Source organism: Talpa occidentalis, unplaced genomic scaffold (genome assembly GCF_014898055.3).
Source record: "Talpa occidentalis isolate TD23 unplaced genomic scaffold, MPIMG_talOcc4v2.1 talOcc4.17, whole genome shotgun sequence".
Classification (NCBI taxonomy): Eukaryota; Metazoa; Chordata; class Mammalia; order Eulipotyphla; family Talpidae; genus Talpa; species Talpa occidentalis.
The window spans coordinates 20,595,477-20,622,922 of NW_023601754.1; the positions used below are offsets into that span (position 1 = coordinate 20,595,477).

The 27,446-nt window shown below is 57.0% G+C and overlaps 1 protein-coding gene and 1 long non-coding RNA gene across 7 annotated transcripts in view; one reads left to right on the forward strand and one right to left on the reverse strand.

Moving 5' to 3' along the window:
* Window positions 1-3,476: 3,476 nt before the first annotated feature.
* ZDHHC7 (zinc finger DHHC-type palmitoyltransferase 7) overlaps window positions 3,477-27,446 on the reverse strand; it is a 31,696-nt gene continuing 7,726 nt past the window's right edge. The window contains exons 1-8 of one of the 5 annotated variants that reach the window (XM_054697038.1): window positions 25,422-25,492; window positions 21,206-21,290; window positions 17,746-18,075; window positions 12,262-12,386; window positions 7,131-7,227; window positions 6,699-6,780; window positions 5,917-6,047; window positions 3,487-3,909 (exon numbers count right to left, since the gene is read on the reverse strand). In XM_054697038.1, the coding sequence (XP_054553013.1) occupies window positions 3,544-3,909; window positions 5,917-6,047; window positions 6,699-6,780; window positions 7,131-7,227; window positions 12,262-12,386; window positions 17,746-18,060 (1,116 nt within the window). In that variant the 5' untranslated portion in view covers window positions 18,061-18,075; window positions 21,206-21,290; window positions 25,422-25,492 and the 3' untranslated portion in view covers window positions 3,487-3,543. The other 4 variants (XM_037516280.2, XM_037516278.2, XM_037516281.1 and 1 more) reach the window with 4 other exon arrangements.
* On the forward strand, window positions 7,782-16,936 carry LOC119249158 (uncharacterized). 2 transcript variants are annotated; one of them, XR_008552451.1, is made up of 3 exons: window positions 7,782-7,946; window positions 11,395-11,516; window positions 14,856-16,936. It is a non-coding gene; the product is annotated as an uncharacterized LOC119249158 (long non-coding RNA). The 2 variants fall into 2 exon arrangements; XR_005126088.2 differs by lacking the exon at window positions 7,782-7,946 and adding an exon at window positions 8,205-8,242.

Sequence of the window (27,446 nt, forward strand, 5' to 3'; positions counted from 1 at the left end):
ACGTCTATATTAAAGATGTGATTATAACACAGTTACAAAAAAGTTTAATTTTTGTGGCACATACAGTATTTTAGAACACTACCAGCATTCTAAACCGGTAAGGTTGGGTCTGTTAGACTTTAAGAAGTTTTCTATAGCTTCTGAACTTCCTTATTGATAGAGACATGTCTTTAAAAAGTTACTTTTCCTTATGTCATTCTGAGAGATGCTGGGGTTGGTGAGTAGGGTCCTTGGCAGAGCTCCCCTTTCAGCAGCACTGGGCGAGTTTACCCGGGAGACTCGCAGACACAGGCAGGTGACGGTTACATTTTAAAAGGACAGCTTTATTGGTTAAAGGAGAAAGGGGGAAAAGAGGCACGTGCAGAGGCACCGGGGAGCGGACCTGGCAGGAGGCTGCATTTTGCCAGGGCAGGAATTGTTCTCACAGTGTTGGGGGAGGGGCTCGTGCCTCTGCGAGATTATTACCTGTTGTCGGTCACTTTCAGGGTGTGACCGGGTCAGTCCGGCCCTCAGTCCCCGGCCCGCTCTGTGGCACCTCAGGTGCTTTCTGTCGTCAGCCTGTGCCTAAGGGGTCCGTGTTTGAGGGTCCTTTATAGCTGGTTTAATGACACTGTTAATCATTTCTACCCCCACACCCCCGGCTTCTCTCTTGGGACCCAGGGGTGCTCAGGGACGCCGAGGTCCTTGACGTTCTGGCAGGAAAGAGTTTGTCGGGAGTCTGTAGCTGAGTGGGAAAGGGAGCTTCACTGTGGCGCGAGCGCACCCTCGAGGGGGAGTGCAGACACGGAGATGCCGCCCAGCCCGCCGCTGGGGGTGCTTGCTTAGTTGGCGGGCCCAGGGGTTCCTGAGTGGGTTTTGACCAGTTTTGTTCACCACAGCCGCCAGACCCTGGCCTCCCGTAAGAGAATATCGGAGAAGTTTTATACCTAGTGGCCCCTGGTGTGAGAAGCTAAGAGGCTTTGAGTGACTTTGTTCTGGAATGTGCACAGCTGTTTTTCAGAAGTACTGCATGAGGGAGGGGCAGGGGCGGTTGGCTGCAGCCTTCATGCTAACTTCCTGTTCTGCCTCTACTGCCCGACTTGGTCAAGAGCCCGATGGCCGTAAGAGAAGCGGCATTTGACAGACACGTGATGGGACGTGGCCTGTAAGAGCTGCCAGCCCCACCCTGGTGTGGCAAGGAGTCATGTTGACAGTCCTGCGATGCTGTGTCTGTTACTGGGAAGACGAGCAGGGGCCAGGTACTCAGGTACCATCATGGCTGTGACCCAGGTTGGGAAGACGGGGGTGTTTCCTGAACTCTGGGAGGTGGGGGGGAGCTTGGGATCTGTTAGGAAGTGAGCAAGTGCACAGGCTGGGGCGGTGGGCACCCTGGAGGTCCTGGAACACCCTGCCCATCCCTCCACATCTGGCCTCACCCAGCAGGACCCACGTGAGACCTGCCTCTCTGCTCTCTCTGGCTGGCAGATGTGCCATTTCCAGCCTCATGCCCTGTCCCTGACTGCTGGGCCTGGAGGGGAGGCCTCGACCTGCTCCCTGCTGCCCGGGCAGCGTCCTGTGGCCAAGAGTGGGAAACAGGGTAGTGCTTTCCAGAAGCACTCCGTGGCAAAGCCAGGCCTGCTTCTAAGGGGGACTGTGTAGCTTCCTGAGGTCCACAGGAGGCAGGTCCCCCTCCCTTCATGAAGTGGTGCAGGTTGAGGGGGCCACAAGTTGGGGATGCCCACCCTGCCTGCCTGTGGTGCACGCAGCAGCCCACGGCTCTGGATGTGGGCTCTTCCCGGGGAGTGGGTACTGGCCTTTGAGGACGCGGGGCCTGTTCAGGGACCACTCGCTCCTCTGAACCACCCCCTGCCCCTGCCCTGGGCCTACCTGTAGGGGCCTGCTGTCCTCTGGGCCCATGGGTTAGCAGGAGCAGAAGGAGAAACGTGGGCACTGACCACCCCTTCCCTCCCTGTGGGGTCTTGGGGGTCCGGCCCAGCACACACACCTCCCTGGTTCACAGGCCCCTTTCCTTGGTGACCCCAGACCTGCCCTGAGAGGTGACTCACTGTGACCTTGAAAGGAACTGAAGCCAAGCATAGGGTGGTGGTACTCCCTGGTGGCCCTAGTCCTCTCGCCCACCCTGTGGCCATTTTCAGCAGAACCTTCCCTCTAAAACGTGTTTGTGAAAGGTCCATCCATACATCTGAGAGGCTGAGCACGACCCCGAGAAAAGCATGAGTTTTGAAATCAGAGAGGTGTGACCGCCCCCTATTTCTGGTGAACTGAACGGTGTCTCCCCTAATCAAAGGGGGAGCGCCATTTCCCCAGATGGCTGTGGCGGGTGGAGATGAAGCTCAGCCAGCACCCAAGGGCATCCCTGGGAGGCGAGATCCTCACTGGCCGCCGTTGCTCTTGGGGGCACCCTGCCCAGCGCCCTCCACAGGTGTTTCAACTCTGGGAAAAGTCAACTATTGTACAAAATCACAGGTGCCCCTGGCTTTGGCAGTGAGACCCTGAGTCGTGTAAAAGCTATACCACAAACTGGGGCGGGGGGGGGGTGTAATTAAGCCTGAGTGGGGGTAGGATCCCAGGATAACCAGTCTCTGGAGCCTCGAGGGGCACCATGCACAAGAGTATGTTTCCATCAGGCCACCCATTCATTCGCTCACAGACCCAAGCCAGGCTGCGGGCAGCCACACACCTATACAAACACGTCAGCATCCCAGAGGCCCTCAGGGTGACTGGCTGGAGGTGGGCATGAAGCGCCCGTGGTCCCTGCCAGGGCCCTGGAATGCTACAGTGGACTCCGCAGGGTTTTAGGGGCAGCCAGCCCCAGCCTCTCCTTTAAAGAGATTTTCTCTGTGCTAGCAGCCCAATCACGCTCACCTGTGGTGACAGACAGAACCCAGCCCCCTTCCTGTTAGGGTGTTTTCATTTTAATGCAAATGTCGTAATTCTAGAAACTGAGCCAACCTGACGTGTGAATAGTAGAGTACAGATCATGGAGAGTAAAATCTTGTGGCAGTGGAGCCTTAAGCACAAGCCTGAGAGCCCGCTGGCTGGACCTCCAGGCGCAGGGATGTGGTCCCATGTCGGAGGAGCCTTTAGGCTCCCGCGTTGTTGAAGCACCCGCGGGCCGGCACCCCGGAGGTGTGGATGCCTGCAGGCGTGCACCGGTGAGCATTCGTGTAGCCGGCAGTGTGGGCATGGCGGTGGGAGGAGATGGTCACCCTTGTCCCCAAATCTTTGGGTTGCTCAAGTACAAGTATTAGACAAGTTTATCAGAGATTAAGTGGTGGGTACCTGAGATTTGGGCTCAGAGAGGCATTTTTAAAAACTCTCTTCAAGGACAGGAGTGACGGGGGCAGAGCTGCGTGGGAGGGTGTGCGTGTCCACTCAGATACAGCAGCCTAGGGACAGGCGAGAACTGCCACTGCAGCCCGGGCGACCTGGCTGTCCGTGACAGGCGGGAGCTGGTGTCAGGGTAAGGCTGACACTAAACACACAGACAAATCCATTAACAACAGTGTCACTTCATCAACTGACAACTGTCAATTGGTGACTTTATTTCATATAAAAGTTACACTGAAAGAGGAGGTTGGAAAGTCCAGTCCACCTGACCTGCACATACTTGGCCAATCTCACAGGAGTCACCCAGGCCCACCATTTTTCATTGATTTCAAGCCTCCCGCGGAAGCCCACACACGCCCACCCCAGACAACGGATGTGCAAATGAATATGCAAAACAATCTCTGGCAACGCAGCCGTCTGCTGGGCACCCACGAGCTGTCGCTGCCCCTCCAGCTGCCACACACCCCCGCTGCCGCAGCCTCTCTGCAGTGACTCGGCCCCGAAGGCCTCCGCCAGCTCCGGTCCCGGGCAGGACGGTCTCCCAGGTCCCTCTGGTTTGCAGCAGCAGTGGGAGAAGCCCTGATTCGGAAAGGGGGCGGGTTAGTTGAAAAGAACAGGCCAGCTCCGATGGAGAAAGGCAGCGCCCTGACAGGACGGGCGCCGGTGCTTCTCGGCAGGGGCGGGCAGGTCGGGACCCTCCGACAGCAGATGGCTCCCGCGTCCCGCAGACGTGGACAAACCAGGCAAGTTTAAGGCGAGTTCCCCCCGCAGGGGAGCTGTTTGCTTTCTGGCGTCATTTTAAGCTCGGCACCGAGGGTCCTCTGTTACCACTTGTGACGTGGGTAGGGAAACACCAACAAAACCCACAGTCGCCATCCAGGGCTCCCCGCCGGCGGGCACACCTGCCACCCTGCGAGCGCCGCCTCGGGGCTGCACCGCCACACGCTCCCCTGCGCAGGCGCTCGGGTTTTAGTTGGCTGGAAAAAAAAAAATCAGCTCCCACGCCCTCGTGCGCATAGGAGTTTTAAATAAAATTAAAAGAGGAGGGCAACAGAGGACCCCACAGGGATGACTGTTCTTTGGATCAAGATGCCCTCCAAAATGCAATACATTCATAGGAAACCCCACGGGGGGGACCCGCGGCTGCTCTCCCCTCTTCCCTGAAACACTGGGTTCTAAAAAATAGCTTGTTGGCTGCACGCAGCCATGAAATGTCACGTCGCTTAAACACTGCCGACTGCGGACACGTGCACACGGGCGCGCGGCCAAGCCCACAGGGCTGGAGCACTTCCCGCACGGGCGCGTCCCGGGAGCCGCCTCCTGCTCAGGGCGCAGGTCTCCGCTCATTCAGTGCGAGGGGCAGAGCGACGGAGACCCAGATGTGCCCGTGTGTAAACGGCCCTCGCCTCGTGGCTGGAGAGGGCGCTGATGCTCACAGGTCAGCAGGAGGCCCCGAGACCACCAGGCCAGGATTCGCATTCACTGGATTGACTTTTTTTTCCCCTTCATGATTGAAAACAGCAGCTCAGTACACAGGATTTTAATAACCCTGCAATAGCCCACACAGCGCCTCAGAAAATGCAGAGTGTTCGTAAGAAAAATCCCAAGCATGTGGGACGATGACACTGGGCTTCTCCGGTGGCCACGTTCTCTCCGCGCGCAGGGAAGCCTGTGAGAGCGTCGGCCAGTTGCTAGTCTGGGAAAGCCGCACCCTGGCTGCAGAGACGGGCTCTCTGCCTGGGCAAGCAGCTGGTGTGCGCAGGTCCCGCCGCCCTGAGGTCACAGAAGAGCTGTGGGTGCCCTTTCAGACCCCAATAAATAACTAAGTCTGTTCACAGGTTCCAGCGTGATGAGAGGGGCCTCAAATGGAGAACTCTGGGCCTCCTCTTCTGGGTCTCGATTGCAGTCGCCTAAATCGGAAGCCAACAAAGGGGTTCATCCAGAGGAGTGAGGGGGGTCCTCCAAAGACAGACTTCATCCCTTCCCATCGAAGCCTCCGCTCCCACGTCGGCTTCTCACTCTTGAGTCTCTCGATCTCCTGGGAGCAGAAAGCAAGTGGCGATGGCACCGCGGTGAGCTCCTGACAGAGACAGGTGAGGCCACGGTTCCCACCACACTCTGGGGCCCCCATTTGTTTCAGAATCAGGGGTTCCAGGGGAATGTGGGCTCGGTGCTCAGCGAAACAGACCCTCCTTCCTGGTGCCACCCCACAGCCACCCTGAGCAAAGGCCCACGTCACCAGCTGGGCAGTGGCCGCCACGGCGTGCGGGGCAGGGGCAGCCTGTCTTCGTTTATCACAAACACTTAGCAAGTGCCTGCTCCGGAACTTCAGTGCAAGGGTGTGGAAGTGGGGAGTCCCTGCCCTGGTCCTGGAAGCTGGGGGGCGAGCCTACCTATCTGCCTGGCCCTGCGCCCCGTAAATCAAACCCCCTGAACATGCCCTGCAGGGAGAGGGAACGACACCCAGAGCACTTATCAGAGTTCTTCCCCTGAGCAAGCACACATGCACCTCTCTCGACACCCCACTTCTTGCAGACACGAGCTCGGGCCCACAGTGAGCACAAAGGAGCCGAGGGCCGCGCGTACCGTCTCATCGTTGCAGATGGAGTGGATCTGCGTGCCAAACATGACTGCAGTGAACGTGAAAAACAGGAGCCCCTCAAGGCACAGGAAGATCAGCAGGATCACGGTGATGGGAGGCGAGAAGTCACTGCACTCTGTGAACAGAGAGGAGCGGTTGGGGGGCACCAGGGCCTATGCACACCGCAGGCCGAGCTCAGGACGAGGCACAGTCACTGTCACCCACGGGCAGGAGGCCGGCCCTTCTGAGCAGAAACACACGGAAGCTCCTGCTGAGCAGTCTGAAAGGTTCTGTGCCGCGCCCCTCCCCCGCCGCCAGGTCCCCACTGAGCCCACGCTTGTGGGTTAGAACTACTGAGACGCAGCCGCAGTCAGGAGAGGGTGTGGGGCGAGGGCCATTCGGGCCAGCCCCACCACCCCTGAGCTGTCTGGCCAGGTGGGGCCGGCCTCTCCCTCACCTGCTGGGGCTTACCCACAGGAAGTGGAGGAACAGTAACCTGGAATGAGGTTTAGCTAATTAGCAAACAAGGTCTGGTGGTTACAACACTAACTTCCACCTGACCTCAAAAATGTGCAAAGCACAAATGGAAGGACAGAGTAGAAACGACGAAGGAAGAGCACGTACACACACGGCGTCACGAAGCTCGCAGAATGGCGCTGTGAACACTTGCCTGTATTCTTCCCTAGAACAATTTCTAAACAGTGAGAATTTCCTTAAAAACTGGAAAGTGAATTCTCCTCTCCCCTCGCACAGCGCGCACGGGAGGGCGCCCGCCGCCGGCACTTACCAGTCCACTGCCCGCGGACACAGGAGACGAACTGCAGCGCACAGAGGACCAGCGCGTGCACGGAGGACAGCGCGATGTACATCTGCAAGCGGGGGAGAGGCTCAGCGCAGGCGAGGGGAGGAGGGCGCCAGCGCTGTGCTGCCCCCCCCAGCGCCACACGGGCCGGGCGGCACCGCTTTATGGAAGGACACACAGCGGGGAAGGAGGTGCTAGGGCGCTGGAGCAAGATCCTGTGACACTGGGACTCAAAGGCCCCGAGAGCGGCACGTTTATGGGGGCACGAGCTCCGGCCGAGCCACGCGGTGTCGGCGCCTGAGCCCCTGGCGGGGGCGGGGACACCGGGCTGGCGGCAGAGTAAGTCGGCTGCCCAGGGGCAGCTTCCGAGGGGCAAACCCTGAACTCCCTAAGTCCCCCCCGCACACGCCTACTCACCGTGAAGAGCACAAAAAACCTCTGGTTCTTCTCGCCGACACAGTTGTTCACCCACGGGCAGTGATGGTCCATCTTCCGAATACATCGTTTGCAAATACTGAAAAGGAGCAGCCCGAGCGTCAGCCCTCCCGCCGGGGGAGAGGAGCACACCCGAGTCAAAGCCAGAGAACAAGGCGCGCGCTCTGGCAGGTCACGTGAGAAACCCGCGAGGACGCGCGTGCCGGCGCCGGGCCACTGTGAGCGCGTCTCGTCTTCTCCAGCAAAACACACCTGCACGTTACCAGCCGCCTCGGAGGCGCCTCCCGCCCCCGCTGGGGACCACACAAGCTCGTCCGTGCGGGTCCCAGCGTTACAAGCTTTAGTGCATTTCAATAAAAAAAAAAAAAAAAAAAAAAAAAAAACTGAACTTTCACCTTCAGGGAAAGACACATTCCTGTCTCTGCCCCTTCCTGTCACCGGCATTGAAGCGCACGCCCGGGATCCCTGCCCAAGGTCACTTTCCAGCTGCACTTTGCCCAGCATATTCCAAATGTCAGACTTGAAGTGATTTGCTAGGAGTCATCCTTGAAACAGCTCACACTCTTTGAAGTCAAGCCCCCACGTGGGAGGTGGGCTGTTGGCGGTGTCACCTCCAGTTCTGACTCAGTTTCTCTGCGTAGGTTTTGCACCTGTTCAATCCTCTAACTTCTAAAGCGTCCTAATTTTTTAAAAACAGATTTCTCCAAGTATAATATACATCTTCCAGAAGAGCACCCCGGTAAACGCACGACTCTGAGGCCGAATGTGTATGCACAGCGGGAGACAGTCCCCCGAAAGGTAAGCCGCCCCAGCACCTTAGAGTGACAGCCCCTCGTCTGTCTGCCGTCTGTCTGGTTCACCTGGCTGAGCCGTGTGGACACCGTCACTGTGCCTCAGAGCACATCAGCGCCCTCCTCTCTCCCCCAGCACACTGGTGCCCACCGCCCGTCCTGGTCCAGCACAGCCCATGAGAAGTCACCTTGTGGCAGAGCTGGTGTGAGCAGAGCGCCTTAAGACTACGGCAGCCAGAACCCCCAGCGCGGCAGGCCCGCGTGGCCCACTCCCGGGGAGTGCTGATCCCGCTGAGCAGAGAGGTGAACAGACAAGCCCTAGGCAGCCGGGACGGCTTTGGCTCCTCGGAGCGCTACAGCCTGGTGCCAGGAGCACATGCAACGCACCCTGCAGCCCTCCCAGAGCAGGGGCGTGACACCCAGCACTTGGCGGGGGCAGGGAAGAGTCCCCACGGACTCCACACAGCCCACAGCCAGGAAATTCTGAGCACTGCAGGCGCCGTGGGAGGCAAGCGCCCCATCCTGTTTATCTGGCTACTCCCTCTGGGAGTAAGGGACCCCGAAGGCTGTGTGGTTCCCAGACGCCAAGCAACACCTCAGCCCTGAGCAGGCACTAGTCCCCAAAACTAGCTCTTTTCCACAACCCCTGCAAACACAACCCAGCCCTGCCACTTCCCAATCCCCTGAAGACACTGAAAGGGCACCGGTGGGGCGACATGCTCGAGGGAGGAGGTGCAGTACCTGCAATGGGGGGGGGGGCAAACACAGGGCAGGGGGACTAAAGCGAAGACCAGTCCTCTGGGGGTGGTAGGGAGAACCCGAGAACCTGCTGTGGGGTAGCTCTGGGTGGAAAGACTTGGAGGCAGGGGCTCTGCAGTAACTGTGTGCTGGCTGGAACAACTGGAGAGGCCCAGGCCCTGCAAACGGGGGGAGCTGAGCACAGGAAGGAAGGGAGGCTGGGTGCCCAGGGCCAGGAGCACCCTGGTTTCTACAGGGCTGTGTGCTCTGGGTGGGGACTGTGGTGCAGCCCTGGGGCCTGCAGGTGTCCCTGTGCCAGTTGACTGCTCTGCACATGCCGCCTGCAGCGGTACCCACACTGGGTTACTAGAGGGGGAGCCGGGACCTGCAGAGATGGGGTGTTGTGTTGGGATATTGTGGGGAAGTCCTAGCACCTATGGGGCTGAGTGTACTGGGTTGGGTCCAGGTGGATGTGAAGGTGGGAGTGCTGGTTGGGCAGAGGAGCCCCTGTACCTGCAAAGGCAGGTGTGCTGTGTTGGGGAGGGTGGGAGCCAATCAACTGCAGAGGTGGGTGACTGGCCGGGAACTAGTGGGGAACCCCAGAACCTACACTGACGAGTGTACTGACTGGGGGTACTGAGAACAGCCCTGGCACCTGCAGAGGTAGGTATGTTAACTACACAGAGCCCCTCTATCTGCAGACAGTGGTAGGTGCCCCGGGTAGAGGGACCGGAGGGGGCCCCGGTACCTGCAGAGGCGGGTGAGCCGGCTGGGGCACACGGTGCTGCTCCAATACCGGAGAGGCCGGCGCTCTAGGGACAGGACTAGGGAGGTGTCGCGGCAGCTGCAGAGGTGGGTTACGGGTGGGGACAAGTGGGGAGCCCCAGAACCTATGTAGACGAGTGCACCTGTTGTGGGTGCTGTGCATGGTGGCTGAGCTGGCGTGGGAACTGGGGAAGAGTCGCGGTAGGTGCAGGGGCTCGGGGGAGCCTCACTGCTACAGAGGCGGTTCAGCTGGGCTGCAGTGCTGGGGGATGCCCCGGTACCTGCAGGCTGTGTGCTCTGGGGGGAAGGGCTGGAGGGGAGCCCCAGTACCGGTACACGTTGTGTGGTCTCCAACCCAGCTCACTCATCTCCACAGGTTCCGGGGCCCCCTCCAGTCCTTCCACCCGGGCACCTACCACTGTCTGCGGAGGTGGGAGCACCGGCTGGGGAAGGGAGAGCCCAGGACCTTCAGAAAGGGTGACTGAGTGCGGAAAGGAGAGGGGGGCTGGGTCCCTGCAGAAGACAGTTTGCGAGGTGACTAGAAGAACACCGCATCTCTGGGCTGTGTGTTCTGGGGGGGGCGGGGTGTCTATGGTGGCGCCCCAGTACTGGGTGGAAGGACTTGGGAGGAGCCCTGGGACCTGCAGAGACAGGGGCAGCAGCTATGTGTACTGGGGCAGCCCTGGCACACGTGCAGGTGGGTGCTCTGGGTGGAGCATGTAGTGGGGAACCTAAGTTCCTGCGGGGTGTGTGTGCTGACTGGAAAGGGGGGGCAATGCCTCAGTACCTGCAGATTGGGTGAGCTGAGTGAGGGAAGGACAGGAAGGCCAGGTTCCTGCAAATGTAGTTTTACTGGGTGACTAGAAGAACCCCGGCACCTACAGTGCTTGTGTTCTGGGAGGGGACTATGGTGCACCCCAGTACATGTAGGGGACAGTGCACTCGGTGACTGGGAGGGAGCCGCGGCCCCTTAGTGTGGGGAGACCCGCACTACGGCGAGGCACACAGCATACCCACTGCCGGGACCTGCAGGTGCGTGTGCTGAGGGACTGAGGGGGCTGCCTGGCCCCTGCAGCGGTGGGAGCGCTCTGCGGAAGCCAGTACCTGCGGCGGCGGGGTGCGCTAGGTTACTAGAAGGGAGCCCTGGAAACTGCAGCGGTGGGTGTGTTGTGTGCGGAGAATGGGGGAGTCCCAGTACCTGCAGTGGTGGGTGCCCGCACTGGGGAGAGCCCTGGCAGACATGAGAGGCCAGGTACCAAAAAGGCAGGTGTGCTAGGTGGGGGCTAGAGGGGAGCCCAACTACCTGCTGAGGTGGGGAGCGTGGCTGCTGTGGCATGTGCTGGCACCTGCACGGTAGGTGAGCTGGGTGTGTGCACTAGGGAGAGCCCTGGTCCATGCGGACAGTCTGAGGGGGAGCGCCCGTAACTGCAGAGGTGTGTGCTGAGCGGGGACTATGGTGGAGCCCTACTATTTGCAGAGGAGGGGAGTTTTGAGTTATGGGGATACTGGGGAAAGTCAGAGTACCTCCAGCACCGTGGGGAGTTGGTGGAAGGAGAGGGCGGCCACACTACAAAGTAGGTAGTTTTGCTGGGTGAGAACCCCCATAATTAGCCCTGTCCTGGGTGTGGTCTATGAAGAGCCTCTTAGCTGCAGCAGTGTGTGTGCTGGTTTGGTGCTTGGTAGCACCCCGGAACCTGCAGCGATGGGGATGCTGTGTGCAGATACTGTCGGGGAGCCCTAGTGCTACAGTGGGGGGTGCACAGGGCATATACACTGAGGAGTGGGTGTGGGACGCAAGGTTTTAGGTGGAGTTCGAGCCTAGAGTGACGAGTTGACTGGGGACTAGGATGGGGGTGTGGGTAAAGGACTGGGTGGGGTGCCCTGGTACCTGCTGAGGTGGGTGTATTGTATGTGGGCCCCCAGCTCCTACAGTGGGGGATGCTCTGTTGCAGATACTAAGGAACGTCCCGGGACACGTTCGGTGGACAAGCTGCACTGGTTGGCGGAGAGGCCCAGTAGCTGCAGAGGTGTCTGCGCTGAATGGGGCAACTTGAACGAACCCCAGTACCTAGAGGTGGGTGTGCCGGGTGGGTGACTAGGGCGAGCTCCAGAACATGCAGTGGTTGGGGAAGGAAGCTGAGCACTGGGGAGGGCTCTGGTTCCTGTAGAGGTGTGAGGCTTGGGGATGTTCTGGGGGGAGAGACCCAGTACCTACAAAGGTGGGGAGCGGAGCTGGGTGACGGGAAGGGCCCTGCTGTCCACAGAGCTATCGTGTCCAGCAACCATGGGAAGCCAGGGACCTACAGAGATGGATATGCTGGGTTTGGGGACTGCAGGGAGCCCCAGTATCCACGGTGGTGTGAGTGGGACCTGGGGGGAGCTCCAGTTCCTGCAGTGGTGGATGCAACAGGTGGGGATGGCCTGGTACCCGCAGAGTAGTTGTGCTGGGTGATGAAGGCAGCACCCCCGCCCCCAGCCATGGGCGTGCTGTGCAGGGTGGCACCCCAGTGGTGGGTGCCCTGAGTGGCAACACCAGGAAGACCCTGCACCTGCAGAGGCAGTTGTGGTGGGTTGTTGCTAGGGGGGAGCCCTGTACTTGCAGAGATGGGTTGGGGGGGGGAACTGAGGAGAGCCCTACTACCCGCAGAGATGGGGTGGGGACTCAGGAGCCCCAGTACCCACAGAAATGGCTGGCTGATTGGGGACTAGGAGGGAGCCCCAGTCCTCAGTGTGGGCGGGCTAGACTGGGGTACTGGGGAGAGCCTTGGTACCTCCAGGGGTGGGTGCACTGTGTGGATGTGCTCGTGCGGCCCCGGTACCTGCAGTGGTGGGCGCGCTCGGGCTTGACGCAGCAGCACTTGGGGCACTTGTAGATCACCTCCCCGGGCTTGAGCTGGAGACTCTCCATGTACTCTTTCGTCGCGTTGCCTTTGGGTACCGCGCCCTGGGTTTAGCAGAAGGATAAAGGTCAGAATCCGCCTCCGCTGTCATTCGTTAGAAACTAACGTACAGGGCTGTGGGGGTGGCCGTGGAAGGAGCTGGAGTTCTCAGGCGGGCCCGGAGGGCGTCCCTGCCACGAAACTGAGCAGAAACCTGGCCCTGCGCCAGCGGCTGTGTCCGAGACCCGCCTGCTGAAGGCGGCGCCAGCAGAGGGCGCTGTGGCACTCCAGGGAGCAGGGCCTTCTCCCTCCAAGGGGCTGTCTGCTGACACCCCACGCCTGCCACACTGGGGCTCACCAGGAGGCACTGCCCAGTCTCCCGTAAGCCACGACTGGGGCACAAGGAACAAAACTCAGAGGCACTCGGTCTTCTGGTGCAGTCACGTGCCGCCTCTGTGCCGCGTCACCCCACACACACACACACACACACAGGCCTGGGCGAGGGCTCCCCCTGACAGCTAGCGGAACTGGGGGAGAAAAGGGGGGTGGGGGAGGAAGCGGGGCTTGGGGGTGGGGATGGCTGAGGGTTGGGAACAAGGGCCACACGGGGTCTCCCAGCCCCACGGCGCCTGTACCTTACACAGACACACGTCTCTGGGGAAGGAGCCCCAGGACCGGCAGCACAGAGACCGTGAGAGGCCCGGAGACGTGGCGCGGTGCCACCAGGTGGAGCCAGGGCAGCCACTGCCAGGCACCCGGGTCCACGCCTTGCGCCTCCTCCACCCCCCACCCTCCACCCACGCGTCATTTTGCCCTGAGATCAGAAGCTGTGTGGCCAAGCCAGCCCTCGGCGGTGGGGGAAGTTAAAGGTTAAGCTCCTCTATAAAACAATTCACACACCGCGGTTGGATGAAATTTTCCCCACTATGTCCGGGAGTCTCAGCACGGTTAGGATTTCTGAAAAAAATGCGGCCACATGCTCCGAGGAGCAGGTCAAGGACTCCCATTCCACAGTAAGAGGAAATGGGCCAGGTTTAACCCCCCCCCCCCCCCGTTCATTTCCATGAGTCACACAGACTTTTCGCCAGTAAAAACAATGCGACACCACACACTCCTGGAAGCCAACCCCCCCCCACCCCCCCCCCTCTGTGTCTCAGACACCTCCGAGCGTGTGCACGCAGGAGAGAGGCACTGCAGAGTCCCCAGGGGGTGCAGGGTAGGGGCTGTCTGAACCTCACTTCCCAGGGAGCTCTCACAGACCAGACGCTCGGCCCGGCGGCCACAGGGAGGACTGCCGCGTGCTGGGCCCGGGACCCCGCTTCCCCAAAACCCGCTGTCCCGGCTGTGGAGGCACCATTTCAGGACATGTGTTTCCTGAAACCTCCCACGCGTTGCAGGGCTGATCTGGGCACCAGGCTCCACCTCCCCGCCCCAAACCACCCGGACTGCACATCGTGAGCAAAGGACTCCGGCCTGCCGCTCACCTGCCACGCCGCCCGCGCTGCCCCACGGGGACGCGCTCTGGCCACGGCCCGGGTCCGGGGCAGTCAGGCTCTGCAAAGCCTGTTTTCTTTCTTTCCCCCTGTAGCCTCCAATCTTGACGCCCTCCACCCCCAACTCCCTGAACGCCTGCGGGATTCCCGAGACCAAACCAAAGAGGAGTTAAAAGTGGAAACACAGGGAAGTGAGGCGAAACTCCAGAGTAGGGTGAAAGTTACAGATCACTGGATAGGACGGGTTCCTTCAATTAAAATACCCCAAAAAAATGACCCAAAGAGTGAAATAAATGAGCTACCTCAGCCAATCACAAGGTGGGACCCTTGTACGAACCCTTGCGGTAGCACGGCCCTTGTGTGGCCAACCTTCCTCCCAAGGAAAGAAGAATGGAGAAGGATGGAGACCTGGAACACACCGCTATGAAGGCATCGTCGGGCACTGCTCCCCACAAGCTGTGGGGAGTGCGGCCCTGCTTTTCTAAGGAAGAGCCCCTGCTTTCCCAGACACACACACAGATTTCCTAGGAAACGCGATGAGCTGATGCCCAAGTATGTCAGGAGAGCGGAAGCAGGTGAGGGAGTGGCTGACAGTGGGGATGGGGTGACAGGGCTCCAGTGGATAGAAAACTAAGAAGCCAGCACAACAGCAGGGGCTTGGAGGCAGACAACTCTTGCTGAAATGCCAGCTTTGTCTCCCACAAGGCTGGCCTCACTGCTCACGTGGAGTATGCCCACCTCTTCGAGTTGCTGCGATGAAGGAATGCTCTGGCAGGGGGCCTGGAATGGGGCCCTCCGCCACACACAGGTCTCCCTTTGTCAGGCAGAGGCAAGCGTTGCTGAGAGACGCTGTGCAGAATGGGGTTTAGGACGTGGGTACTCTTGGGGTATGGGGGGAGGGTTTTTCCCATTCATTCCGTGTCCTTTCACAATATTAAGATGGGCTGAAGTCTTGGCTTCCGGCAGCGGGGGCCACTGGCTTATTATTAGCTCTCTGATCCATCACGTCAGAAACTCCATCTTCCTTCTTGCTCCTCAAAGGACCAAGGCTGTTTCTCGAGTGGCAACACAAACCCCGGCCGATCCTGCAAAGATGGACTGGCCCCATGACTTTCGGAGGACAGGAAGTCCCAGTGGGTGTAACGACTCTGGTTCAGGCAGGAGAGGACGTCTGACTCTGCTGGGCCAGCGTCTCCTCCAGGATGTGGGCCTGAATTTTACCTTCCTATCTGGTCTGGTCTGTGGGGGCGCCCTTCTTCACCTCCATTTCACATATGCATAGAAGGACAGAAGGCCTTAGGGGACGGAGAAGCTGGACCAGTGCCCCCTCAGCCTATTCTTCTACAGCTACTTCCTCCCACTCCACCGTCTGCCAGGGGACTCCTCGCCCTGGGTTCCTCAGGTCCCTGCTGGCTTCAGAATCTTGCCAGCAGAATCCTGGTAACTGGCCTTCCTGACACACTGACATCTGGACAATAGACTTGGTCAGACAGTTCTCCAAGACATGCAAACAGCCGGCAAGCAAGTGGAAAGAGGCAAACCCCAACCACAGCGAACCAGCGGTCCACACCCACGAGGCGGTGGCTATAACCAAAACGACGAACCACAACACAAACTGGACCCCCAGGCGCTGCTGGTGGGAATGAGAGGGAGCAGCCTCTGTGGAAAACACTCCTAAGTTCCTCAAGAAGTTAGCCAGAGCGACCACATGGCCAGTAATTCACTCCCAGGCATACGCCCAGAGATGAAATGTAGGTACATGTGTGTGCACGTACGCGCACGCGCACACAGAGTATTCATGCAGCATTGTCCACAATCGCCAAAAAACAGCCCAAATGTCCATCAACTGACATGGCTCAAAACAAAAGGTAACTTACCCACACAATGGGATGCCAAGTTGTGGCCCGGGACATTAAGGCGCAGAGCGCGCACCCTGCTGTGGAGGAAAGGCTCCCCGCAAACCTCCTGCTGAGTCAGTGACATCAAAGGTCTAAGATCATGGGACTCCATCTACATGAGCTGCCCAGAGGAGGCAAACCCATAGAAGGCAGATTCATGGCTGCCAGGGACCAGGAGTAATGGGGAGAGTGGGCAGTGATGGCGAAGGGGTGCAGGGGGATGGTGGCACAACTCAAGAGGACGCGGAGCTCCCGACTGCACGTCTTAAATCATGAGTGTCGTACTAGGCGAATTAAGTTTCAATGAAACATACTGCTCTCCAAGATCCCCGCTCCTCCTGCACCCTGGAACCCCCATACCTCACAATGCCTGCTCCGGCACTCTCAGTAGTGATCCCAGCAGCACAGTGGGAACAGAGGCATTGGGCGGCACAAGCCCCCAACTTGCCCTGAGCTCTTGGGGCTTCCTGCAGTGCTGAGGCCTTTCAACAGAGGAGGGGCAGGGATGCCTGTACTCAACCCAAAGAGAGCGGTCTCGTATGGTCCCATCACACATGCCCACTTCAGGGCACTTGGCATGGATGTGATCCCGTCACCAAAAGGCCTGCCAAGGAGGCCTTGGCCTGGGTTCTACATGCAGGCAGGTGGGGGGCATCAAAAAGGCTCTGCCTATATAAATATTCAAATAGAGACGGGTGGTCCTGATGTGTGATGCTTCTCACACAGAAGAGAGGGGAAGGAGGTATCAGGGGTCAGGACAGGGTCTGGTTCCTGGAGGGGGGCACTGCTGTGTAAGGGAGACAAACAGGGCCCTGTGACAGTCTCTGAGCACAGCCTAAGCCTTGTGCCTGGCAAACGAGGTGACAGCATGAAGAAGGCCAGGCAAAGCCCCTGTGGTATCACCTCAGACACGACAAGCCGAGTAAGTCATTGTCCAACCACATGCTGAGACTGATCGATATCAGCTCATTCTCACACAGAGCCCTAATCTAATTGATAAATCTCTCTCTACCATAACATTACCTTTGTGTACTTTCTTCAGATAAAGCTTAGCATCCCACAGGAACTCAGCGGATTTTAATTTACACATCAGAAGCGCAGCACCAAAGGTTTAAACCCACTGTTTTAACTCTCTGCAATGAGCTTTTTCCCAAATGAAATCCCCTGGGGGCCCCTAACACCTGGCCATGCACACCTGCTCACAGGTCCCCTAGCTGGAGAAACCACGCCCTGGATCTGCAGGCCCCCTTCTCTCCCACTGCACCTCCTGGCTCCGGGGTGAGTCTGTAATCCGCTGCCTGGTCATGACGTCCGTTTGCCCGGCAAAACCTCAAAACCTCAGAGACACGGCTTTAAAGTGACGAGCAGATTCCAGGTCCGCAGGAGCACGGGCAGCTCATGGCGCTGCCAGCTTTGGGGTACGGGGGAGGGGAGGGCCCATCTGTATGCTTGACCTGAACGGACCTGAATGGGCACTGCTGAAAGGTGAGCCCATGTGCCTCCCTGTGCCTGCCACCTGCACCCAGCTCCCTGTGTGCTGAACCTGACCTCCGCTTTGCAAGCGCTACCTCCAAAGCCACCACCCACACCCGACAGAGCCCTCAGCCTGCTTCACAGCCCTGCTACCAGGTAGGGGGAGACGTCTGCTCCAGGGCGGAGCAGAGACAGGAAACTCTGCAGTCGTGGAACTGGAAAGAACTGAGCGAGTACATGGAACCTGAAGCCCAATGAGTTTCCTGGGATCAAGAGACAAGTGAGAAGCCACGCGCAGGGGTATTCTGGAGCTCTAGTTCGTGCTTCAGAGAAACCAGAGCATTTAAAGTAGGAGGGATTATGCGCACAGACCTTCCTGGAGAAGGCCGATGGGATCCCTCTGCTGAGCGGACAGCCCATGGGCGCTATTCTTCGTTACTCTCCAGGAACCGCTCCTAAGTGCTCTCCCTTCTCCAGGTCAGATGCGGAAGTGCCGGGAGCCTGTGTCCCGGAAGGAGTAACCCCAGGGCGCTGCAGGAACGCGCGAGGCGAGTACTCACGGGGTCGGTGAGCATGGTTCTCAGGTGGGATGACAGGGCGAGCACCGCTAGGCTGTTAAAGATGACTCCGTTGACCACAGAGTACCAGAAGTCTTTGGAAGGCAGCAGCATGACAAATGTCACCACGAAGTCTGCATAGACAACCAGAAGCCACGTCATGACTGCGCAGATCATGCCGCAGCCGTCGCGGATGAACCACACTCTGTCCACCACGTCGGCCTCAGAGGAAGAGGAGGACGAAGAGTCACAGTTGTCATTTTCAGCCAGGAGAGGGTGGTGCTCAATATCGCGGAGACGGTGTCCTGATGACGGCATGGTTCCCGGAGGCACCTGGAGGGGTGGGAGGGAGCTGAGGAGATGCTGGCTTATGCCCCTGCCATGAGCCACCAGGGGCCACTGCTGTCCTTGGCCTTTTTTTTTTTTTTTTAAAGATTTATTTTATTTATACAAGAGCTGGGGCACAGGCCAGAGGCGCGGGAGAGTGAGAGGATTCACCAGAGACAGAGCGGACCGAACAGCAGAACAGGCAGACGGACCGAAAGCACTGCTGAGGGGAGCAGCAGATGAGACAGGAGAGGTCTGCCATGCCATGTGGGCATCTCCCTGGCCAGCTGGGAATTGAACCTGCGCTGCAGAGGCCGTGGACAGCTTCACAGTGCTGTGCTCAACCTGCTGTGCCACCAGGTAGGCCCTCCCTTGGCCTTTTCAGATCTGTGTTCAGATAGTCTAAACACAGACAGCAGGGAAACTAAACAAGTTAAGATTTGAATTTTAAAACCTTTCACCTTGATTACTTGACTGTCTAGGACACAGTAAGCCCATGGGACTTTCCGTTTCAGCCTGGAGTCACCTACAGGTGGCCAGGGCCACAAATGACCTGGGAGAATGGAAAGAACAAGTGAGCATGCCTTGGGGGGCGGGAGGGAGCGAAGCTCAGTCCACGACCCCCTCACCAGGGCCTGCTCTCTGTGCCAAAGCCGGCTCAGCCTCATGAGCAGCGCAAGGAAGGCATGAGGTGGAAGCGTGCTCCTCTGCTCTGTTGCGCCCTCACCTGGCTGTGCTGTTTATCCTCAGTGGACTGGCATCGCGCCCTCGTTTCAGCCTGCATGCAAGTGTGCAGCGTGCAGCAAGCAGCTCCCATTTTTCTATGTTCAACTCTATCCTGTTTGGAGATTGCCTTTCCTCTCGATTTTAATCTTTGAAAAGTCGCCCACGCCTATTAACCCATTCTTTGTCAGCCATCTTTGGCTGCCTCTCCCAGAATTCCTGCAGTGCCTGGTCTCTGAGAACACCGGGTCAGAGGAACTGAAGAAAAGCTTGCACTGTTCCCAGGAACTGTGGTGACTGTTGCTTTAAATGCACGACCTCCTCTTATCAGTGTTTGACAGAGGCAGTAACAGTCATGATAAATAAAGAGCAAGGAGACACGGAGACAGAGTTCATTTGGCTTTCAGTTCGCACAAGACACCCAGGGCATCTTATCAAACGACCTAAGCACTTCCTCGGGCCAGCACAGGGCTTTTCAGACAAGCACAGGGCAAGAGACTGGCGTCCAGGCACAGAAGAGACGGGACGCGTGTGCTCAGGCGGCTGCAGGCGAAGACCAGCCCCGCTGCCGACTCTGGGCGTTGCTCTTCTCCCTACAGGCCCTCGGTGCGTGGTAATGAAATCTGCAATGCGGGCACGGACTTGCAGATGAAAACCTGGCAGAATTCTCTCAGTATAAACACACTGATGAAATGACATCGGTTCCCTCAGCCAGTAAAAAAAAATCTGCTCCTCGGTCAGGCAAAAAAAAAAAAAAAAAAAAAAAAGGTTTAAAATCATTTTACGTGAAATAAAGAAGAAACTAAAGATAAAAGGAAATTGGCCAGACCTGACACAGCTGAAAGAAGCTGGCATTTGCTGCACCGCCTTCCCTACAAACAGCTCCACAGTCTCCTCCCTGTGGAGACTCCCACTTATCGTACAAGGCCTACAACTTCCTTCTTTCAAGTCAGCCACCCTGAAAGGCATCTCTCCTGTCTCTGATGTGCAGTCTGAAGGGTGTGACTACGAGCAGATGAAGGTGGAAACCAGTTCTGTCTACGCCACGGGTAAAGCCTGGTTCTGTCACAGGACTGGCAGGATCTGGAAGCATCTCTCCACCTCCTTGAGCAATCAGGTCACAGCCTAAGTTCCACCTACAGTGAAGCCTCATGTTCTCCCTGAGATAGCAGCTGTGTGTCTTCCTCCTTCCTCCCAGCTGCCCCTCACAGGAAGGGTCCTTTCTGCCTGCTGTTGGGCCCATGGCAAGTTTATTTATAAGCAGATGAGAAGTTGGTCCCACTCTCAGAGTCACAGCCCCCGGTGATGTCCATGGGAGTTCCGCAAGCCACTGTCCATGGCTACTTCTTAAACAGAATGTTTTCTGTGAAAAGAGGGGGCTGGCTTGCTGGACCCCAAGTCCAGTGAAGACCAGTTTTGTGTAAGAACACCCTGCCTGTGCAGTCTGGGTTCTACTTAGAAGCAGGAGCCAGGAGTCTCCAGAAGGCACAGATGCGGAGCACCTGAGCCAGGTCAGTGTGGTCTTTGGGAGTGAGGCCCCAAGAGCACCCCCTGGGGGCGGCCTGTGGGGCAGGTCTATCTGTGCCAGAGGACCACAGCGACATAGCCCTGGCAGGTGAGCCCTCCTAAAAGTGACCCTTAGAATGCTGGTGCAGCGTGTGGTGTGTTTTAGCCTGTAACACTCCCTGGAAGGCAACAGGAAAACATCTAGAAGTTACTGTTGGTCGGGAAAGCACAGCCAGCGGAGGCCGGACACACTCCATGTGTGTTGAACTGCACATGGTCCCGCTGAGTCATGCAGTTATGCTTTCCTCATGCAACAGGAAAGGAGGGGAGGAAATGAAGAAACCCTCCCTTCACACTGAACCCGACTGCAAACACTGGGCACACTGGAGCAAACACTCAGCCACGCATGAGGCAATGCTGCCATGCACACGCGCGTTAGGGCTGGGTGCATGCCGGCTGACTACACTAAAGCCCGCCGTTGCTGCTGCTTGAATGCGCACAGAAGCATTTCTGGGAAGCAGCTGAAAGCACTCTGCACGGAGTGATGGGAAAACATGTCACATCGTCGTTTCTCTATTTTAATGGCCGAATGGATGGGCTTGTGTGTCCCCTTCTGAACCCAAGCTGTTTCCCAGAACACCAAAGGCAGTGCTGCAGATGCCACTATTTGGGGGACAGTTGCAACAGCACAAACTTCCCTTACAGCTGCACACCCACCTCATCTTGCTAAGAATTTATCAGTGTAGCTCACAGGCTCTTCCAGATACACGCCTTCAGGTCAGCTGGTAAGAAGCCTAAGGCAACAGCGGAAAAGGAGGACAGGCCTGCGGCCGTGGAGCTTGCAATTCCTTTTCAGAGCTCTACAGACAGAAACTGGTCACGCACTAAGGAAGAATCACGCCCTTACCTCACAGGTCACTTCCAAGCATTACTGGAACGTTTTGCGCCTCTTCTTCAGGATCTTAAGGTGCATACTGCCCAATGTGACGGGCCTGAAAGATGGTAAGATCTCGTCAGCAGAGTTACTGACTATGACAAAAGTGCACAATAATTCTTTGGGTGTGATTAATTTCTGCACCACCTATAACCAACATAATCTTTCATCCATAAAGTTATGTTATTCAGAAATGACTGAAATCACTGCTCCTCCATGTTTTCATTAGTAATAAATGATAATCCTGAAAACCAGTACTTTCAAGGTGTCTAATATGCCATCTGCTATTTGAGCCCTTCTGAAAAGCAAGTCTATGAGTCAAAGTCCCTCAAGAAACAGCCCCGAGGGGAATCCCAACCACATCTGGTCAGCCTGCACTCAGAGGCCACACCAGTTCCCCAGCCATAGCAAAGTACTTACAGAAAAGAGAGAAGGAGAACAAGAGGTGGGAGTGCCGGTGGGAGAGGCGCGGGAGGCACCTGAGGGGAAGCAGCTCCCAGGCACACCTCCCACTGGGCCCCCATGTCACTGGCAGGTGGGTGTCCAGGCACAGCCTCTCTAAAACCACTTATCTGACCTAAGAAAACAAGACCTGAAGATCCCAAGAGGCAGCAGCACCCACAATTGCTGCAGGAGGCCTTCCTGCCCCAGGTAAGACGCTGGCAAGCAGTTAAGAAAAGGGCCTCACACTGTGGGGCTGAAGACTGAACATCCCTTTGTTTTTTGTTCTTGGTCATAACAAGAAAAAACTTCTCGGCAAATACATTGGACAAAAAATGTTGTACGTGTAAGAATACTGTAAGTACATGGCACGGAGAATTACTTGCTTAAAAATTAAACACTGAATAACTTGGCCCACTTGACAATGGGAAATAATTATTGTGCAAGGCCATGCTTGATAAGCAACCCAGAGCTGGCCATAACATTCCTTATATGGGAGTTCCGTAGAGAAGCCTTGTCATGAATCATAAAGTTGATTACGCTAGGAGTTTCTAGGTAGCAAAAAGTTCTAACAACTGATTAGTGGGAAGCAACTGGCCTCTAGCTGCAGGCCATATAGATAGAGGAGTCTCCTGATACTGTAGCCTTGGCGATAGGGATGTACCAAGGACTATTAGCTGACCTAGGTAGTTGTTTAGGCTGAAATAATGAGTCTAAGTTTTAATTATCTATTAACGTTTAAGGTTGTGTCTTTTCTCAAAAACACGTAGGCGCCAAAATGTCTATGGGAAAGGAATGTACTGATTGTTTTTGTTTTGCTTCTATGCATTCGACATGTAATCCCACCACTTGCCTTAATGCATAAATAAAGACCCGCTGAGACCCTCTGCAGGAGATACTTTCACCAGTATAAGAGTGTCTGTGTCTGCCTCACTCCCCTGCCCCTCAACCCTCAAGTTTGGCCTAGGCCATCTCATCCTTTCAGGGACACCCGACCCAACATTCTCCCGGAGCTGGTCTTCGACACACAATGACCAACACCAGGTTTCCTTGGGTCACCGGAGGCCACTCTCACCATGGACACAGAAGTGCCACGTGCCTGGTTTTGAGGGAGATCCAAGACAGGTCTCATGAAAGACAGAGCCCCCCTCCACCCACCAAGAAACAGGGAGAGGAATTCAGAGCAGGCACAGTGCATAGAGAAGAAAACTCTGGAAGAAAATATATCTGTGAAACAAAAAGGGGAACATTCTTATTACTTTCTAGTTACTGAAAAGTGAAAACATAATGGTAGAATTTTTAAATCTTAAAATTTGCATGAGAGTGAGGAACTCATTCTCCCAGTAAGAACTAAATGACAAAAAGGAAGACATCAGGAGGGAAAAAAGTAGAGGAACAATCCAGGAGGACAAAGGCTCCCCCTCCCCAAAAATCTACACACTTGCAGCCTGTCCATTCTGCTTTATCTGACAGTCTTCTAATATATTTTTCTGCTACCCAAACCCTCCGTTGGTATGTTTTCTGAAACCAAGAACCCCAAGGAGGATACAGGAGGGTGGTGTAGTAGAGGGAGCAGGGATGGGGGTCGGGGTGACAAGCGGCCGGGCCTGCCAGGTGAACTCCCCTAGTCTCTGCCCCTAAGAGCACCTGTGCTCCCCCCAAGTCTCCATTCCTGCCTCAAGCTGGCCTCCTGCGGGGCTTAGCTCTGCTGCTTGTCTCCTCTGACCATCCGGCCACTGCCAGGGGCCCTTCCAAGTAGGCTGTCCCTCCACATTTACTTGGACAACCTCCTGTTCCCCCCTTTAGCCGCCATGTCCACACCCCAGCGATTTCCTAGTGAACCACCAGTCCTGAGACCTTCTTGACTTTTGAGTAACCACGTGGCTGGGGAGCCCAGGCCATTCAGACCCACGGAGGTGCATAGAAAGTATACATGCGGTAGTTTTATCCAGACATCTACGCGATAGCCAACCACTTCAAAGGCCTAATAATATTCTGAACTGTTTTCAAGTGAGCTTGGCCTAGCAATGTTTTAAAATAAAACTGATTTTTGCAAAATACAGCCTGCCAATCCCCGGTACCAGTCAGGTCTACAGCAGGATGTCTACGATGAGACCAGATACCAATTTTTTATAAATTACAAAAAGCAAGCAACACGGCAACCACTTCAAAAAGCAATCTGGCAATTTCTCCAAGTTAAACAAACACCTCCCCATGACTCATCAATTCCACGTCCAGGTATTTACCCAAGAAAAATGAACACAAAACAGGTACAAAATGGGTTACAGCAGATTTATTCACAGCATACCCCAAAGCAGAAGCAATGCAAGTATCCAGCAGCAGGAGAGAAAAACTCTGTCTATTCAGACAATGGCAGATCTCGCCGCCGAAAAGGGACAATTACCAATACAGCAAGGACGTGGGTCTCAAAAATGTTAAGCTCAGGGAAAGAGACCGCACACAGGGAAATATGCACCCGTGATCCTAGGTGCATGGCACTCGAAACCAGGCGAGATGAACCTACTTTGAAAAAATCAGAACAGGGTTTTGAGCACAAGGTGGGGGGTGACTGGGAAAAACCTGGGGTGACTGTGGATTCGCTGTCAGGGAAGAAGCGGCACTGGCACCAGCCACTGTCCCGACAAAATGCAGTAAGCTGGTCCCAAAAAAGCCAACACAATGAACGGCACGCTTGAAATCACACATTCATGCATATCGATTACGACTCAGTAAAAAGAAACTGAACAGGAGAAAAAGCCACCAGCACAGGTGCCCGTGGGCGGAGGGAAAGGTGGTAGCAAGAGCCGAGGGCCGGGCGCTGCCTCCTCTAGACACAGCGCTCAGCGTCCCGACCCCGTCTTAGGTCTGTCTTAGGGCGACTGTCCCTGGATGGGCAGACAAGTCTGTTCATCTCTTCCCTCACTTTTCCTCTGGGCAGGAGACGGAAAGGTACTTCTCATAAACAAACTGAGAGCAAATAACTAAACAAAGGCAACAGTATTCTTCGCCGATCCGATCGGTACCTACAAAGGAGAATCAGGACGCAACTCCTCTCAGGACCGCAATAAACACTGTGTCCCTTAGTCCTGTGCGCACAGTTACATCAAAATGTCTCCGATGCTCACGATTGCTTTACTATTCTTGCACCCACTGGTGTCCGATAAAAAGCAGAAACAAGCACCTCTCTGCTTCTGCTTCAGGCACGGAAGGAGCAGTGACCCCAAGAGAGATGTGGCGCCTTCAAACATGGGGGGTGAGGGGCACTGAGGGGACATTCCCCCCGCGCCACACTCCATGGAAGAGCCACAAGCAGACAGCAGCTCAGCCACAGAGGCTCACACACCAAGAGGTGGGAACCGGTCGTGTCAAAATGTGCTAAGTGTTATCCCCAAATCAGGAGCAGAGTGCGATGAGGGCGAGGACAACAGCTAATTCTGTCTGGAAGTAAAGCGTCCAGAAAGATGACAGCAGGGGTGGCCCTGGCGGCAAGCAAGATGCGGACAGGAGGAGAGCGTGGACGGCAGGGGTGGGGCGCCCAGCTCCGGGCATACACAGGCAACGCTCCCGAGGACAGGCCCAGTGACAGGGACGAACGAGGACGGAGCCTGCAAGTCTGCAGCTGGTTCTGCTGGGGGCGGCGGAGGCGAGGGGACGCACCAGAACTTGGGAAAACACTCAGGAACTTTAGAAAGATAAAGAGAGTAGGGGGGGAGTAGGAAGACTGGCAACCAGGAGCCGCCGCCACTACCTGAGCAGAGGTGCAGGGCCCGGCTAAGAGGGGCTGTCCGCGTCCCGGAGCCACAGTCCAGGAAGAAAAGCACAGCAGAGGCCGCACGGTGCCAGGACAGGCACAGGCCAGCAGCTGAAAAGGAGCTGCAGACTCCCTGCGCGGGAGGCGCCCGCAGAGCTGGCCCCCCCAAGGCTGAGCCAAACAAGGAATGAGAGGCCCCAGCCCGGATGGGACAGGCAGGCCGAGGGCAGCCCCCGAGAGGCCACAGCAGCGATCAGAACGCTGGGGAGCAGGGAAAGCCCCCGAAGGCAGGGCAGGGAGCTAAGAGCAGGAAGACGGGCGGTCAGCACAGCACAGGGAGCGGCCGGAGAGGCCAGGCGGCTGGCGGGGCCTTTCCCCAGCAGCTTCAGGCCGGGCCCAGGGCCTGGAGACTGGGAATGAGAACATCAAAGCAGCAGATATTAAAAGCGCACCTAAGTGAAGGGCCTGGGCGGCCAGAGGAAAAGGAGAGGAGATGCTTTCCTCCACCTCCCCCGGCGCGGGGCTACCCTCTATTGAAGAAAGGCCGTCTCCCCCATTACCCAGGGCCACCAGCCGCTGTGGCCCTTCAAGCACAGCTGCCCGGTCACGGCCGGTCCCCCGCCAGTCCCGCAACCCGTCCAGGCCACACTTTTTAATTAAAAGTCCCCCCGAGCCCCCCGGGGGCAATGGAAACACATGAAGGATACGGGCTTAGTGAGGCCAAAGAGCTGCGCCCGAGCAGGCCCGAGGCACACGCGCGGCCTCGCCCTTTCGGCGTGGATCAGCGCCACGCGGGCTCGCTGCGGCCATCTGCTTTCAGAGCATGCGTCCAACCTGCAGACTCAGAGGCAACCCTTCCTCCGAAGAGCAGAGGAGAACACAGTGGGAGTGGGGATGACAAACTCCAAGCTGACTTGGGCCACAGCTGCTCGTACTCCAGAAAGGTTTTCTGAGCAGTGAGAGGGCGGACAGGAGGTAGAGTCTGGGAAGAGGAGGCGGGGGCCGGGCAGTAGAGCAGGGACTCAGGCACAGCACCAGGCACAGACAGCAGAGAAAACTCCCCCTCCACAAGCCAGGAGAAGGGCTCACCCTTTCACCCCCAGTGGGGCTGGCACGCTGGAGGTGAGCCCGGGCATGAGCCAAGAGGAAGCCAGGAAACCAGGCTATCAAAGGCAAAACATTCACCATGGGACGGGGTGATGGGATAACCTGACAACCTAGTGAGAAACCTTCAAGACGTGCAGGCCGTGCTGACATGAACTGGGTTTGGAGGAAGTCCCAGGCGGTACTGACCCCGGGTGAGCAAGGGACAGGTAGGGGCTAGGGGAGGTGCATTCGGAGTGAGGACATGATGCTGAAGTGGCCGCTCCAACACGGGGGGAGTCAGTCAGGCGGCACGTGAGCTGATGGGTCTGAGGGCAGGACAACTGCACATAACCAGAACCCTTCCTGGGTGCCTAGAAAAGAGAGGCACTCGCAGGAGCCTCCACTGGCTCAGGGGAAGTGAGGGCATTCACACGCACTCTGGCTCCAGGGAAGACAATCACTCCCACACCTGACGCCGGCGCAGGGAAAGCCACGTGTTCACGAGCATCTCCCCGGGCTCGGGGAAGGGACGAGCACTCACCACACCCCCGAGCGCCAAGGGGCTGAGCGTTCACACACCATCCCTGCCCCGGGACCACACCACACCCCCAGGCCGAGACCAGGCCGGAATTCACATCACTCTCCTGGAGTTCAGGGAAAGGACAAGCATTCAACCCCCTCCCTGAGCTCTGAGAAAGGGCGAGATTCACACCACCCTCCCTAGGCTCAGGGAAAGGACTAGCGTCCGCAGCACCCTCCTGCACCTGAAAAAGGCTATCACGGTCCCAGCGCTAGAGGAAAGGACAAGCATTCACACCACCCTCCCCAGGTTCAGGGAAAAAAATGAGTATTTCCTTTATTATAATTGGCCTTTTTCCTGCTCCCTTATTTAAGTTTTCTAGATTCCTGCTATGAGTGAGACCATCCGGTATTTTT